The sequence below is a fragment of the Pygocentrus nattereri genome, chromosome 20 (assembly GCF_015220715.1).
Source record: "Pygocentrus nattereri isolate fPygNat1 chromosome 20, fPygNat1.pri, whole genome shotgun sequence".
NCBI lineage: Eukaryota > Metazoa > Chordata > Actinopteri > Characiformes > Serrasalmidae > Pygocentrus > Pygocentrus nattereri.
This window is the reverse complement of record NC_051230.1, coordinates 36,959,709-36,977,208: the sequence shown is the minus strand read 5'-3', so window position 1 is coordinate 36,977,208 and position 17,500 is coordinate 36,959,709. Positions and strand designations below refer to the sequence as shown.

Here is a 17,500-nt window from a genome sequence, read left to right as displayed (position 1 = left end):
CTGTAATGTCTCCAGATCTACTCCCTAATGGTCTGTAATGTCTCCAGATCTACTCTCTATTGGTCTGTACTGTCTCCAGATCTACTTCCTATTGGTCTGTAATGTCTCCAGATCTACTCCCTATTGGTCTGTAATGTCTCCAGATCTACTCCCTATTGGTCTGTTCTGTCTCCAGATCTACTCCCTAGTGGTCTGTACTGTCTCCAGATCTACTCCCTAGTGGTCTGTACTGTCTCCAGATCTACTCTGCTGGTCTGCACTGTCTCCAGATCTACTCTCTATTGGTCTGTACTGTCTCCAGATCTACTCTCTATTGGTCTGTACTGTCTCCAGATGTATTTCACTAGTGGTCTGTACTGTCTCCAGATCAACTCTGCTGGTCTGTACTGTCTCCAGATCAACTCTGCTGGTCTGTACTGTCTCCAGATCTACTCTCTATTGGTCTGTACTGTCTCCAGATCTACTCACTAGTGGTCTGTACTGTCTCCAGATCAACTCTGCTGGTCTGTACTTTCTCCAGATCTACTCTCTATTGGTCTGTACTGTCTCCAGATCTACTCCCTATTGGTCTGTAATGTCTCCAGATCTACTCCCTATTGGTCTGTACTGTCTCCAGATCTACTCCCTAGTGGTCTGTACTGTCTCCAGATATACTCTGCTGGTCTGTACTGTCTCCAGATCTACTCTCTATTGGTCTGTACTGTCTCCAGATCTACTCACTAGTGGTCTGTACTGTCTCCAGATCAACTCTGCTTGTCTGTACTGTCTCCAGATCAACTCTGCTCGTCTGTACTGTCTCCAGATCTACACTCTATTGGTCTGTACTGTCTCCAGATCAACTCTGCTGGTCTGTACTGTCTCCAGATCTACTCTCTATTGGTCTGTACTGTCTTCAGATCTACTCCCTTTTGGTCTGTACTGTCTCCAGATCTACACTCTATTGGTCTGTACTGTCTCCAGATCTACTCCCTAGTGGTCTGTACTGTCTCCAGATCAACTCTGCTGGTCTGTACTGTCTCCAGATCAACTCTGCTGGTCTGTAGTGTCTCCAGATCAACTCTGCTGGTCTGTACTGTCTCCAGATCTACTCCCTATTGGTCTGTACTGTCTTCAGATCTACTTCCTATTGGTCTGTAATGTCTCCAGATCTACTCCCTAATGGTCTGTAATGTCTCCAGATCTATTCCCTATTGGTCTATACTGTCTCCAGATCTACTCCCTATTGACCTTGCATTTTAATTGCTATCCAATCCACAGCAAATACCTCACATCAGCATAGGTGCTGCCCAAGTGGAAAGCAGGCAAGTTTTTACTAGCCACACTGTCTCTAGCTCAGCTTCCTTATGCAGGAATATCATCTACTTTTCTTCCTTTATTCTTTTCTTTTCTAAATAGTTTTATAGCAGGTTAAATGTTGACAGCACAAACAGCAGATCTTTTAATTGCCAGACATAACAATCAGGTTATCACTGTTTTATTGCATTTTTCCTCAGATCTACACCCTATTGGTCTGCACTGCCTCCAGATCTGCATGCCATTGGGCATCTGTGGGCATCATGTGAGGCCCACAGATGTGTGTGTGTGTGAGGGGGTGTGTGAGGAAGACTCTCCAGGCTGATTGGAATCCATATTCCCATTTAATCCAAAAACACAAAAACCAGTGTCAAAGTCAAACACAGTTGAAAGGTCAAAACACTAGAAAAATCCAAAACCAGCAAAAGCACCAAAGGGAGATCCAGAAGAGTCAAACAGCACAGAAAAGGGTTGAGGCAATCCAAACCATCAACAATGAGGCGACAAGGCTCAGTATGCAGATAGACCTGCAGTACTTCAGGTGAAATGAGCTTCAGGTGAGGGGTCAGGGTGCAACGAGGGAGAATGTCAGTATTTGGGTGATGCTGACCTCTGGTGGCGAGGACGGGTATCACACCTGACAGGATGGCGTTCCTTTAGGCAGCATCCTGTAGAAATTCATTTATCAGAATTCCTTCAATTCACAAATCTGAAGGTCATTAGAAAAAACAGTGACTGATTGAAGGGGTGTGACTGACCTGTGATAATGTTAACAGTGCAGAAGTTCATAAACAACGTATAATGTACATTTGTCCCTTAGATGCATAGAGCCAGTTCCTTTGTAAGCCACATTACAAATGTGTCACATTTGCTTTCAAATGTTTTGATTCTATTCAATAAGACAATTACTACTTACATGCTGAAGATGTAATATTATGAAGATGCTGGCTGTAATATTATGAAGACCTCAGGGGCTGAGGACATTCTGCTCACTGAGTTTGGTTGTTTGTTGGAGCAGCTGAAGCAGCGAGAGAGTCTCACTGACGCCGCAGTGCAGACGTTCTTAAGCCAGAAGTACAATAAAAGTGCTCACAGCTTCTCTGAGATGAAGACGGTGAAACTCCTAACGAAGGTGTCTGACTCTGTCTGCCTGGTCTGTGTAGAAGGTTCTCCAAGAGGAACCGGATCCCTGCTGTTTGACAGGTTCGTCCTCACCAATGGTCATGTGATTGAACACAAATTTGACAAGGAGACACGGAAGCTGTACAACACTGTTACTGCTAAATTCGGCTATGAAGATCAGGGCGTGGGGAAGGAGCTGCAGGTGAAAGACCACATTGTTGCCTACTGTCATGGAAAGGATGATGCAGGGAAGCTTCATTATGGGGAGGGTAAGTGGATGAGAGCAGTTAAAGCCCGTCCTGGAACAGGCAGCACGTTTCATCTCCAGTTCACTTGTTTTTGAATGAATCCTCTTTGTTTGCCTGGGACGCCGACAGGATTCTTCAAGTGAATTTACAGTTGGACTCTGACCCCTGAATCCTGGTCTTCTGTTTTCCCCGTTTATTTATTTAGACGGTTTCACTGTTTCACGTTAATCACTCGTTTAAACTCTTTCTAGCGTTGATAAAGTCACCCAACACTATCAGTCTAAGCTGCTGTGTGGACTGGATCTACACTCTGTCCTCCATTAAATCAGGGGAAACGGGCCAGAGGACCGATAATGACCCGTGGAAATTACAGGACGGGGTACGTTTCCTGATGCTGATGTCACGGATAATGAATTTGATAGCGGATAGTGTTATTAAACAAGTGTATACCATTTTTCTTTGACTGTAATTCATTTATTTCATTACACTTTATCATAAAGATAATTTCAACATTAAACACAGTGATGAGGCTAATGTTGCCAGTTAAAACCAGATGAATAATCCGTGCTAACAGTAACAGCATTCATCTTACACTTTACAATACAGCAACTACAGCCCAGATCAGAACGCAGGAAAGATTGTGTATTTAGATTTTATATAGATTTCTATTTTAGATTACAGGAATGTAGAGTACAGACAGTATTCGTGTATAAAGATCAGTACTACCTGCATGTTCAGTATTTGGCTTTACTTTACTGTGTCTTTATTAGTACAAGCTAGAACCAGTTTATGTGAAGGTTGAAGGTTCTCCGTCACTCTTCGGGACGTGTAGAACTCTGTGAATGTCCTGCAGGAAAACAGCAGCAACACAAACGTTTTACAAAAATATTCGATCAATCAAAACACCAAAATTCAGATGCCTTATTCCAAAAAGTAAACAATACTCAAACTCATTCAGCTGCATCACACCACAAAACGCTTCACTCTAAAAGAACTTACAATTATTATTAATGTAGCATAAAAAACAGTTAACTAATTTTTCATTCATTTTTATGTAAGAACTGTGTTTGTGTCTCACTTTCAAGAGTCTGCGTGTTACAACACTCACTGCTAGCAGATACTGTGAAGAGCCTTCCATCAGATCTTGCAGGAAAGGATGCTGGGATAGCATTGAGAATGGAATCTTTTCTCCTGCATCAAAGCCCAGCTCCTTAAAGACCTTCACCAGATCCTAAACACAAAATCAGCCACTTAAAGACCTTCGCCACATCCCAAAGACACTGAAGCATCAGCTACAGTCGGTTCAGACCGAATGTCGTGGGGCTACAGTCGGTTCAGACCGAACGTCGTGGGGCTACAGTCGGTTCAGACTGAATTTTTTGGGCTCAAGTCAGGTTGTAATGGTAACCTTTGGGTCAGTGAGTATAGCTGGATTATGAATGTGTACCTGCTGTAACTCCTCTCTGCTGTTAGACTCTATGCGGTGATGTGATGTCACTCGTTTTCCTCCGTGGCTCAGAACTCTGAAAATCTCCTCCACTGTCACGCCATCATCTTTATGCACAGACTCGTCCTCTTCCTCAGCTTCACACTCCTCAGCACCATCCATGTAGGGCAGTGACTACAGAAACAGAGGCTGATTACTGCTGGGTGGTTTGGAGTCGTTAGCTGAGCTATAACTAGTGGTGTTGGTTAATGTGTAGAGGTTTAGTGATGCTGTTATTTATTAGTGGTTAACATCTGATTAAATGTAGGGTACCTGCAGCAGGGGGCTGGGGTGTCGGTACTGATGTTTGTGCTGGGTCACTATGCTGAGGGCTCTGGTGAAGCCCTGTCCTGGATCAGGATGGCAGCAGAAGTACAGCAGCATGGTCAGATAGTCCAGAACAGCCGTGGACGAAGCAGCGTCCGCAAACAGCGCAAAGAAAAACTGCCCATGCGCAAAACACATAAATAAAACACGTAGAGGTAAAAGAGGTCAGTTACACTTTACAGGAACCCAGCTCTCAACAAAATCAACAAATCTGTGCTTTATCTTTACTTGACATTTCTCCATGAACCCAACAGGCCATTGTTTATTAAAAATATGTCAAAACTACAAAGGCAAAAACAGGCACTGAATACTTGAATGATTAAAAATCATTTTTAATAAACCGCATTGTTTTATATTAAACAGACTACACTAGCTGCACAAATCTGTTAAACCTCTTTAAATGCCCCCAGTGTACAGTAGGTTTGTTGGGAAGGGGGTGGGAACACACATGATGTTGCAGTGCATGCTGGGAACTGTAGTACAGGGATAATAGTAACAGAAATCATCATATGAGTTTATGTCAAGTAATATCATGTTATCATTACAGCTGATTGACATTACACATGCCATAATGACCCTGTCTGAACCCGACTAGCCGGACAAATCATCAGACCATCTCCCATGACCTGTTCACATGGTGGTCATGCCACTGAGTGTTCCTGAGATTTCTCCTCAACAATTCCTCCATGAGTATTACCACCACGAGTAAGACTATCATAACATATCTGCACACACAGACTATGCAGTACCTCCTTGAGGTTGGCCAGCCGGTCGTATGGCAGAGGTTCAGTGGGATCTTCGGGAACAGGAACATCTGCCTGGCTGGAAAACCACAACTCAACCTGCGCAACCACACACAATTCCCAATTACACACAACTCCCACTGACCCACTCACCCTGCCGATCACAGCAGCGCTTAACACCACGTTACAGGCTATTCCTAGAGGTCCTCCAGTGTCTGATGCTGACCCCTCTGAGTGTTTGTACCTGTCGGTATTGCTCCAGTGTAAGGACTCCGCTGGCTGCGGTGTCTTCCTCTCGGAAGCGTGTGAGTGTTCTCAGCAGTTGGTTCTGAGAGGGTAAAGGCCACGGCTGAGCCGCACTCAGTAAAAACTGACGCCAGTCCACCACCTCACGGTCCTGAGACAGCACACACACCAGCTCCTGGACCTACACACACACACGCGCACACGCGCACGCACGCACGCACGCACACGCACGCACGCACACACACACACCACATCATGAAACACCACTGACACACTGATATCTGTAAACATGGACTAAAGCGCAGACGAAATTCCAGGTTTCAGGAAGGCAAAATATGAATGTTCCATTCCACCTTAAATGCGTGCAGCAGTTACACTGTGGCCATTTAAGGTGGAACAGATGCTTCAATAAGAAGCTGCTGAACAGGAAGTCACCTCCACTTGCATGTTTGAGAGAGGGATGAGTTAACACTGTTAGCACCATGCTAATTGGTGGGCTATAAGCTTCCATTACCTGTTAGCTCCAGTGCTAAACGTCAGACACCTGATCAATTTGGAGTAAGGGGGATTGTGGTGGGGTGATGTTTTTCGCAGTGGTATGGTGCGCGAGGTCACCTGTGAGTCTGTGAGGTTCATCCAGGCTTCAGGCAGAGCATCAGAGCCCATAGTGAGTGAGGTCAGCTCCTGCAGAACCTTACAGAGCTCGGTACTGGACACCTGACCTACGCAGAGCAAGAACACAGATTAAAGTCGTACGGCTGAACGGTTTGGGGAAAGTGTCTAATTACGATTGTTCGCACTGATTTAAACTGTGATTATTTTAATTGGCCTTCTTCTTCTTCTTTTCACTAAGAAGATCAGAATATCCACCTTTTCTGGTTTGAGGCTCAACGCCTGAAAGAAGTTTACCGGACAGCCAGAAAGTTGTGGTTGTGATGTCACAACACACAGAGGTTTGGTTGCCTGTGAGTGATCTAACTCTACAGGCAGGACAGTGTTAGTGTGTTAAATCTGATCTCAGGTGATTAAAGAAATAATGAATAAAACCTTTTCACTGACACGCCCATCACTGCAGGAAAAGTGGGGACAAAGTATTTACATCCAAATTTCATCGAAAGTTCAGACATTAAGAGCCTTTAAAAAACACGATGTGTTAACATTTAAATAAATAAACAAAGAAAACGGTTAAATGGTTTTAATTACAGATCATATAAATATAAACACATATATAAAGTTATGTAATTTTTCCTGTATTAATTGTAAGGCTGGCTTTACTGTAAATATGTAAATATGCAAATTTAACTGTAAATATGCAAATTTAGTTTGGAGTGATGCTAAACTGACTACACTCTCAGCAAAATGAAGGATTTAAATATTGTTCATCTTCTAGATGATGAGTCTTCATATTTTCAGGTAAAGTGGTGCATGAGTTTTACTTTACGTCACGTCTTAGGGGGGCAGTCGTGGGCTGGAGGTCAGGGAACCGGAAGGTCGCTGGTTCGATACCCAGAGCCGACAGTCCATGACTGAAGTGCCCTTGAGCAAGACGCCTAACCCCCAACTGCTCCCCGGGCGCTGTGGATAGGGCTGCCCACCGCTCCGGGCAAGTGTTCTCACTGCCCCCTAGTGTATGTGGGTGTTTCACTGCACGGACGGGTTAAATGCGGAGGTCTAATTCCACAGTGTGCAGAACACAGAGACAAATGGTTCTCAAGATTAGAGAACCGTTAGATTGCTGTAACGTAAATGTGCTCAATGTTAGGAGCTTCTCCAGACCTGTGGGGGCGATCTTGTGCAGCTGGGCACGCAGACCGTGCAGCTGCAGGATGGAGAGAGTCCTGTGATTGGTCCGTTCCAGCGGTGGTGGGCGGGGCGGAGTGGGCGTAGTGGGTAACACCCGCGTCTCTCCGTCTATGAAGAAGTCGGTGCAGTCCAGCACCAGCTGGTGAGGGATCTTCAGACTGTTCTCAATGTGGTGCTGAACCACCCCCGACAACTGCTGTATACTGCACACACACACACACACACACACACACACACACACGCCCTCTGAGCCTCGATTCCTCTCCTGAGATCTAAAGCCGTGGTTTAACCGTCACGGTGGAGACGTGACCCCCTGTGTCCAGCTGAGTATTAATGAACTGTATTGATGTGTTTATACTGAAGGCGTCTGAAGATCAAAGTCATTGTTTATGTGTAATAATAAATGTGTAGTGATGTTCGCTGCTCCTCTAGTTGGCGTAAAGAGCAGTATATGGAGTAAAATTGGGATTAAAGGGGTTTTGAGGTTGTTTTATGGGTTTCAGGACCAAAACTACCTCAACACTCCCACCGTACCAACTGGGCTGACCCCAAACATGGATAAACATCAAGCTTTTAGTGGTCATCAAACAAAAAGGGAGAGTTTTACAGTGTAGCTCAGTGTGAACGTTCAGACAGTCGTCTACAGGAAGACGAGTCAGTAACGATCCGCTCAGCACTGACGGCGCCACAGCGGAGACACTGCAGAGCTGGTTAGAGTTTACTGGCAGACCAAGACCAGGGTTTAAATCTGGACTCTGACCAGCCGGAACCAGCAGTAAACAGCATTTTTCTCTGTGTCCTCATCTCCATCTGTGTTTTCTGACCTGTCCATCTCGGAGGTGAAGCGTTGGTCCAGCCACTCCTGCATGTCTGTGTGGGTCTGTTCTGCTCTGTGCTGGACGCTGTGGACGACGGACAAAGCGTGAAGCTTCACCAGCTCCAAACGCTGCCTCGCCGCACCCTCTACACACACACACACACACAGAGCAATGCTGACATATATGTGTGTACTTTTTAAAAAATATAGATAAATCCAAATAGATAAGTGCATCTATATTTATATGGTACTAACAGTATCTTAGTGTCTATCTATATATTACACATATAGAATATCTGTTATTGTTACATATACATATTTGCATATATACGCACCATAAATGGTCACATTATTATTACAATAGTTCCTTGCATGTTGTAGCGGTCACACAAACACACCTTATTAATATTCCCCATAACCTGAAAACTCCAGCTCCACTGACATTAAGTAAGCCTGTATTATGAGGTGAGCTCCTGTAAAGCGCCTGAGGACGCATGTGTGTGTCTGTCAGTACCTTCATGCTGCAGTGCTCTGCTGTACTCCTGTCTGATTCTGCTCCTCACTGCTCTCCCCTGCACCTCCTCCAGGCTCTCCTCTATCAGAGGGGGAGGGGTGGGCTCCTGGGTCGGGGACGAGGGGCCTTTAGCACACACACGCACGCACACACACGCACGCACACGCACAACACACACACGCACGCACACACACACACGCACGCACAACACACACGCACGCACACGCACAACACACACACGCACGCACACGCACAACACACACACACGCACGCACAACACACACGCACGCACAACACACACACGCACAACACACACACACATGCACAACACACACACACACACACAACAAACACACACACGCACAACACACACAACAAACACACACGCACAACACATGCACAACACACACACACACAAACTACAGCTGTTATTGTGGAGCTTTAGGCTAAAACTGACCAATCAGTCCAGTCTACTATTTGTTATTGTATAAAATTAAAAAAGTGAAGTAGCAAAGTAAGAATGTCTTTGGGTGTTTTACATAATAAGAGTAGCTGACCTGCTGAATCACACAGAGTATTACTCAGATTATTCGCTATTCACTGAAATGCCATGTGAGGAACCAGGGAGGCCCTGCACGGCCCTGAAATCAGGTTCTGGACTCCGATGGCCTTTTCTTCTCATCCTAACCACAGACTATTTACCCTCCCACCATCTGTCAGGCATTACAGGAGCCTCCGCTCCCGCACCAGCAAGCTCAGGAAGAGCTTCTTCCCTGAGGGTGTGACCCCGCTGACCATCACAGCATCACCTTAACTGCTGAACTTGACACGGCCACCTTAACCGCTCTCTGTGCTCACTGCACTGTTTTTGCACTATTCATATCTGCACAGTCTATAACTGCACTATTCATATCTGCAGTCTATAACTGCACTATTCATATTTGCACAGTCTATAACTGCACTATTCATATCTGCAGTCTATAACTGCACTATTCATATTTGCACAGTCTATAACTGCACTATTCATATCTGCAGTCTAACTGCACTATTCATATCTGCAGTCTATAACTGCACTATTCATATTTGCACAGTCTATAACTGCACTATTCATATCTGCAGTCTATAACTGCACTATTCATATCTGCAGTCTATAACTGCACTATTCATATTTGCACAGTCTATAACTGCACTATTCATATCTGCACAGTCTATAACTGCACTATTCATATCTGCAGTCTATAACTGCACTATTCATATTTGCACAGTCTATAACTGCACTATTCATATCTGCAGTCTATAACTGCACTATTCATATTTGCACAGTCTATAACTGCACTATTCATATCTGCAGTCTAACTGCACTATTCATATCTGCAGTCTATAACTGCACTATTCATATTTGCACAGTCTATAACTGCACTATTCATATCTGCAGTCTATAACTGCACTATTCATATCTGCAGTCTATAACTGCACTATTCATATTTGCACAGTCTATAACTGCACTATTCATATCTGCAGTCTATAACTGCACTATTCATATCTGCAGTCTGTAACTGCACTATTCATATCTGCACAGTCTATAACTGCACTATTCATATCTGCAGTCTATAACTGCACTATTCATATTTGCACAGTCTATAACTGCACTATTCATATCTGCAGTCTATAACTGCACTATTCATATTTGCACAGTCTATAACTGCACTATTCATATTTGCACAGTCTATAACTGCACTATTCATATCTGCAGTCTATAACTGCACTATTCATATTTGCACAGTCTATAACTGCACTATTAATATCTGCAGTCTATAACTGTACTATTCATATCTGCAGTCTATAACTGCACTATTCATATTTGCACAGTCTATAACTGCACTATTCATATCTGCAGTCTATAACTGCACTATTCATATCTGCAGTCTGTAACTGCACTATTCATATCTGCACAGTCTATAACTGCACTATTCATATCTGCAGTCTATAACTGCACTATTCATATTTGCACAGTCTATAACTGCACTATTCATATCTGCAGTCTATAACTGCACTATTCATATCTGCAGTCTATAACTGCACTATTCATATCTGCACAGTCTATAAATGCACTATTCATATCTGCACAGTCTATAACTGCACTATTCATATCTGCAGTCTATAACTGCACTATTCATATCTGCACAGTCTATAACTGCACTATTCATATCTGCAGTCTATAACTGCACTATTCATATCTGCAGTCTATAACTGCACTATTCATATTTGCACAGTCTATAACTGCACTATTCATATCTGCAGTCTATAACTGCACTATTCATATCTGCAGTCTATAACTGCACTATTCATATTTGCACAGTCTATAACTGCACTATTCATATCTGCAGTCTAACTGCACTATTCATATCTGCAGTCTATAACTGCACTATTCATATTTGCACAGTCTATAACTGCACTATTCATATCTGCAGTCTATAACTGCACTATTCATATCTGCAGTCTATAACTGCACTATTCATATCTGCACAGTCTATAACTGCACTATTCATATCTGCACAGTCTATAACTGCACTATTCATATCTGCAGTCTATAACTGCACTATTCATATCTGCACAGTCTATAACTGCACTATTCATATCTGCAGTCTATAACTGCACTATTCATATCTGCAGTCTATAACTGCACTATTCATATTTGCACAGTCTATAACTGCACTATTCATATCTGCAGTCTATAACTGCACTATTCATATCTGCACAGTCTATAACTGCACTATTCATATCTGCAGTCTAACTGCACTATCATATCTGCAGTCTATAACTGCACTATTCATATTTGCACAGTCTATAACTGCACTATTCATATCTGCAGTCTATACTGCACTATTCATATCTGCAGTCTATAACTGCACTATTCATATTTGCACAGTCTATAACTGCACTATTCATATCTGCAGTCTAACTGCACTATTCATATCTGCAGTCTATAACTGCACTATTCATATTTGCACAGTCTATAACTGCACTATTCATATCTGCAGTCTAACTGCACTATTCATATCTGCAGTCTATAACTGCACTATTCATATTTGCACAGTCTATAACTGCACTATTCATATCTGCAGTCTATAACTGCACTATTCATATCTGCAGTCTATAACTGCACTATTCATATTTGCACAGTCTATAACTGCACTATTCATATCTGCACAGTCTATAACTGCACTATTCATATCTGCAGTCTATAACTGCACTATTCATATCTGCACAGTCTATAACTGCACTATTCATATCTGCAGTCTATAACTGCACTATTATATCTGCAGTCTATAACTGCACTATTCATATTGCACAGTCTATAACTGCACTATTCATATCTGCAGTCTATAACTGCACTATTCATATTTGCACAGTCTATAACTGCACTATTCATATCTGCAGTCTATAACTGCACTATTCATATCTGCAGTCTGTAACTGCACTATTCATATCTGCACAGTCTATAACTGCACTATTCATATCTGCAGTCTATAACTGCACTATTCATATTTGCACAGTCTATAACTGCACTATTCATATCTGCAGTCTATAACTGCACTATTTATATCTGCAGTCTATAACTGCACTATTCATATTTGCACAGTCTATAACTGCACTATTCATATCTGCAGTCTATAACTGCACTATTCATATTTGCACAGTCTATAACTGCACTATTCATACCTGCAGTCTATAACTGCACTATTCATATCTGCAGTCTATAACTGCACTATTCATATTTGCACAGTCTATAACTGCACTATTCATATCTGCAGTCTATAACTGCACTATTCATATCTGCAGTCTGTAACTGCACTATTCATATCTGCACAGTCTATAACTGCACTATTCATATCTGCAGTCTATAACTGCACTATTCATATTTGCACAGTCTATAACTGCACTATTCATATCTGCAGTCTATAACTGCACTATTCATATCTGCAGTCTATAACTGCACTATTCATATCTGCACAGTCTATAAATGCACTATTCATATCTGCACAGTCTATAACTGCACTATTCATATCTGCAGTCTATAACTGCACTATTCATATCTGCACAGTCTATAACTGCACTATTCATATCTGCAGTCTATAACTGCACTATTCATATCTGCAGTCTATAACTGCACTATTCATATTTGCACAGTCTATAACTGCACTATTCATATCTGCAGTCTATAACTGCACTATTCATATCTGCAGTCTATAACTGCACTATTCATATTTGCACAGTCTATAACTGCACTATTCATATCTGCAGTCTAACTGCACTATTCATATCTGCAGTCTATAACTGCACTATTCATATTTGCACAGTCTATAACTGCACTATTCATATTTGCACAGTCTATAACTGCACTATTCATATCTGCAGTCTATAACTGCACTATTCATATCTGCAGTCTATAACTGCACTATTCATATCTGCACAGTCTATAAATGCACTATTCATATCTGCACAGTCTATAACTGCACTATTCATATCTGCAGTCTATAACTGCACTATTCATATCTGCACAGTCTATAACTGCACTATTCATATCTGCAGTCTATAACTGCACTATTCATATCTGCAGTCTATAACTGCACTATTCATATTTGCACAGTCTATAACTGCACTATTCATATCTGCAGTCTATAACTGCACTATTCATAACTGCAGTCTATAACTGCACTATTCATATTTGCACAGTCTATAACTGCACTATTCATATCTGCAGTCTATAACTGCACTATTCATATCTGCACAGTCTATAACTGCACTATTCATATCTGCAGTCTAACTGCACTATTCATATCTGCAGTCTATAACTGCACTATTCATATTTGCACAGTCTATAACTGCACTATTCATATCTGCAGTCTATAACTGCACTATTCATATCTGCAGTCTATAACTGCACTATTCATATTTGCACAGTCTATAACTGCACTATTCATATCTGCAGTCTAACTGCACTATTCATATCTGCAGTCTATAACTGCACTATTCATATTTGCACAGTCTATAACTGCACTATTCATATCTGCAGTCTATAACTGCACTATTCATATCTGCAGTCTATAACTGCACTATTCATATTTGCACAGTCTATAACTGCACTATTCATATCTGCAGTCTATAACTGCACTATTCATATCTGCAGTCTGTAACTGCACTATTCATATCTGCACAGTCTATAACTGCACTATTCATATCTGCAGTCTATAACTGCACTATTCATATTTGCACAGTCTATAACTGCACTATTCATATCTGCAGTCTATAACTGCACTATTCATATCTGCAGTCTATAACTGCACTATTCATATCTGCACAGTCTATAAATGCACTATTCATATCTGCACAGTCTATAACTGCACTATTCATATCTGCAGTCTATAACTGCACTATTCATATCTGCACAGTCTATAACTGCACTATTCATGTCTGCAGTCTATAACTGCACTATTCATATCTGCAGTCTATAACTGCACTATTCATATTTGCACAGTCTATAACTGCACTATTCATATCTGCAGTCTATAACTGCACTATTCATATCTGCAGTCTATAACTGCACTATTCATATCTGCACAGTCTATAACTGCACTATTCATATCTGCAGTCTATAACTGCACTATTCATATCTGCACAGTCTATAACTGCACTATTCATATCTGCAGTCTATAACTGCACTATTCATATTTGCACAGTCTATAACTGCACTATTCATATCTGCACAGTCTATAAATGCACTATTCATATCTGCACAGTCTATAAATGCACTATTCATATCTGCACAGTCTATAACTGCACTATTCATATCTGCAGTCTATAACTGCACTATTCATATCTGCACAGTCTATAACTGCACTATTCATATCTGCAGTCTATAACTGCACTATTCATATCTGCAGTCTATAATTGCACTATTCATATTTGCACAGTCTATAACTGCACTATTCATATCTGCAGTCTATAACTGCACTATTCATATTTGCACAGTCTATAACTGCACTATTCATATCTGCAGTCTATAACTGCACTATTCATATCTGCACAGTCTATAACTGCACTATTCATATCTGCACAGTCTATAACTGCACTATTCATATCTGCAGTCTATAACTGCACTATTCATATCTGCACAGTCTATAACTGCACTATTCATATCTGCAGTCTATAACTGCACTATTCATATCTGCAGTCTATAACTGCACTATTCATATTTGCACAGTCTATAACTGCATTATTCATATCTGCACAGTCTATAACTGCACTATTCATATTTGCACAGTCTATAACTGCACTATTCATATTTGCACAGTCTATAACTGCACTATTCATATCTGCACAGTCTATAACTGCACTATTCATATTTGCACAGTCTATAACTGCACTATTCATATCTGAACAGTCTATAACTGCACTATTCATATCTGCAGTCTATAACTGCACTATTCATATCTGCAGTCTATAACTGCACTATTCATATTTGCACCAACACAAAGTTTACTCTGCATATTTATCTTTTTACATATGCTGCTCTCACAGGACTTACTGCCTTCATTGTAGACTGTCCAGTCAATCTGTAAATATGGATATTCTATTTATCTATATCTGTTGTTTTATCACTATACCGTCCTTCTGCACTTCATATGTAAATTATACTGTATTTCACACTTCTGGTTAGATGCTAACTGCACTTCATTGGCTCTGTACCTGAAATATACTGCACCCTACTGGATGACAGCTGGAAGTGTGTGTGTGTGTGTGTGCGTGTGTGCGTGTGTGCGTGTGTGTGTGTGTGTGTGTGTGCGTGTGTGCGTGTGTGCGTGTGTGTGTGTGTGTGTGTACCTTTCTTCTTGGCTGATTTCTTCTTGGCGGAGTGTGTGGCTGAAGCCTGAGAGAGAGCTTTCTCTCTCTCCATCTGTTGCTGTTGAACCTCCTGGTTCACCTCCATCTCCACCTGCTGAACCTCTACTGATGCCTAACACACACACACACACACACACACACACACACACACGCACACACGTTATCATAGTTATACACACATACATACACATGATATGTTTAAGTTGCCATATGGAGCTCTGAAGTCATGCATCATTCTGTAGTCGGTATCATGCTTGTATAAAGAACTCTGGGTCTGCGCTGGATTTGGGAAAATGATCCGCGTTCTAGAAAAATCACGTTTTTATTACTAGTAATTTGTATGTAATGGAAGCACACGCTGCTTTCAGTAGTCCTTCCTCAGTTACACACTGGAACACACACGAGTAATCAGTACTGCTGTGTTCAGAGACGTCAGAGGTGGCAGTGAACGTTGGTCCTAAGTCCAGGACGTGATGACGTAACGTAGAGAATGCGTTTCACACTGTTTCAGAAAAGAGGCTTCAAACTCTGTTTGTTACCATGTTGGTGATGGCAGTGAGGGCAGTTTGATGGATGTCCTGCAGGAGCCTGGGCGGGTCAGTAGAGGGCGACCTGCGTTCAATCAGAGGAACTCTGCACAGAGACACAGCATTTATATGAATTTGTATTGTGGCTGTGCAAAAGCTCAATATCGCCAAAGAAATAACATTAGAGAAGAAATAAAGAACAATAGTAACTTTCAGCGCAAGCTGATGCAGCAAAATTCATTTCTCAGTCGTTTTAGACTATTTATGTTGGTCTGTTCATTTTGATACATAAATATTAGAGGACTGTTCGGGCAGTGACAATATGTGTTTATATATTTGCACTTACACTTTGGTTTTCTTCACCTCTGGCTCTGTGTTTTTTTTCCCAGCACTCTTTGTGAGTCTCTCTGAAGGGCCGGAGCCAGAAGGGCTGCAAGAACATGCACACAATCTCAACTGAGCATTAGAGGACCTCATAACAATGCCCTGCAGACCACCTCACACCTTCCCCTATGAGCTCCTCTATTCTTAACATCACTAATGAGGACACTATAGAGATGAGATGATGACTATCCCATCCAGACTCCACCCACAACACTAACGAGTCTGTTCTACAGTTTCTCGTTAGACTGAATGAATAACCGGCTCTAAATGTAGGTATTGTGATATAAACCGAGTCCGTTCTACAGTTTCTCATTAGGCTGAATGAATAACCGACTCTAAATGTAGGTATTGTGATATAAACCGAGTCCGTTCTACAGTTTCTCATTAGACTGAATGAATAACCAGCTGTAAATGTAGGTATTGTGATATAAACCGAGTCCGTTCTACAGTTTCTCATTAGACTGAATGAATAACCGACTCTAAATGTAGGTATTGTGATATAAACCGAGTCCGTTCTACAGTTTCTCATTAGACTGAATGAATAACCGGCTCTAAATGTAGGTATTGTGATATAAACCGAGTCCGTTCTACAGTTTCTCATTAGGCTGAATGAATAACCGACTCTAAATGTAGGTATTGTGATATAAACCGAGTCCGTTCTACAGTTTCTCATTAGGCTGAATGAATAACCGACTCTAAATGTAGGTATTGTGATATAAACCGAGTCCGTTCTACAGTTTCTCATTAGACTGAATGAATAACCGGCTCTAAATGTAGGTATTGTGATATAAACCGAGTCCGTTCTACAGTTTCTCATTAGGCTGAATGAATAACCGACTCTAAATGTAGGTATTGTGATATAAACCGAGTCCGTTCTACAGTTTCTCATTAGGCTGAATGAATAACCGACTCTAAATGTAGGTATTGTGATATAAACCGAGTCCGTTCTACAGTTTCTCATTAGGCTGAATGAATAACCGGCTCTAAATGTAGGTATTGTGATATAAACCGAGTCCGTTCTACAGTTTCTCATTAGGCTGAATGAATAACCGGCTCTAAATGTAGGTATTGTGATATAAACCGA

At 41.5% G+C, this 17,500-nt stretch overlaps 1 protein-coding gene across 1 annotated transcript in view; it reads right to left on the bottom strand.

The window, feature by feature from the left end:
• Positions 1–2,865: 2,865 nt before the first annotated feature.
• The window catches only part of spef2 (sperm flagellar 2), a 46,779-nt gene continuing 32,144 nt past the window's right edge, over positions 2,866–17,500 (bottom strand). The window contains exons 25-37 of the mRNA XM_037531447.1: positions 16,379–16,462; positions 16,045–16,138; positions 15,485–15,617; positions 8,600–8,725; positions 8,093–8,231; positions 7,242–7,471; positions 6,081–6,187; positions 5,464–5,646; positions 5,226–5,318; positions 4,423–4,593; positions 4,111–4,284; positions 3,772–3,894; positions 2,866–3,510 (exon numbers count right to left, since the gene is read on the bottom strand). Coding sequence (XP_037387344.1) covers positions 3,451–3,510; positions 3,772–3,894; positions 4,111–4,284; positions 4,423–4,593; positions 5,226–5,318; positions 5,464–5,646; positions 6,081–6,187; positions 7,242–7,471; positions 8,093–8,231; positions 8,600–8,725; positions 15,485–15,617; positions 16,045–16,138; positions 16,379–16,462 — 1,717 coding nt within the window. The 3' untranslated portion in view covers positions 2,866–3,450. The remainder of the gene's footprint in view (positions 3,511–3,771; positions 3,895–4,110; positions 4,285–4,422; positions 4,594–5,225; positions 5,319–5,463; positions 5,647–6,080; positions 6,188–7,241; positions 7,472–8,092; positions 8,232–8,599; positions 8,726–15,484; positions 15,618–16,044; positions 16,139–16,378; positions 16,463–17,500) is intronic.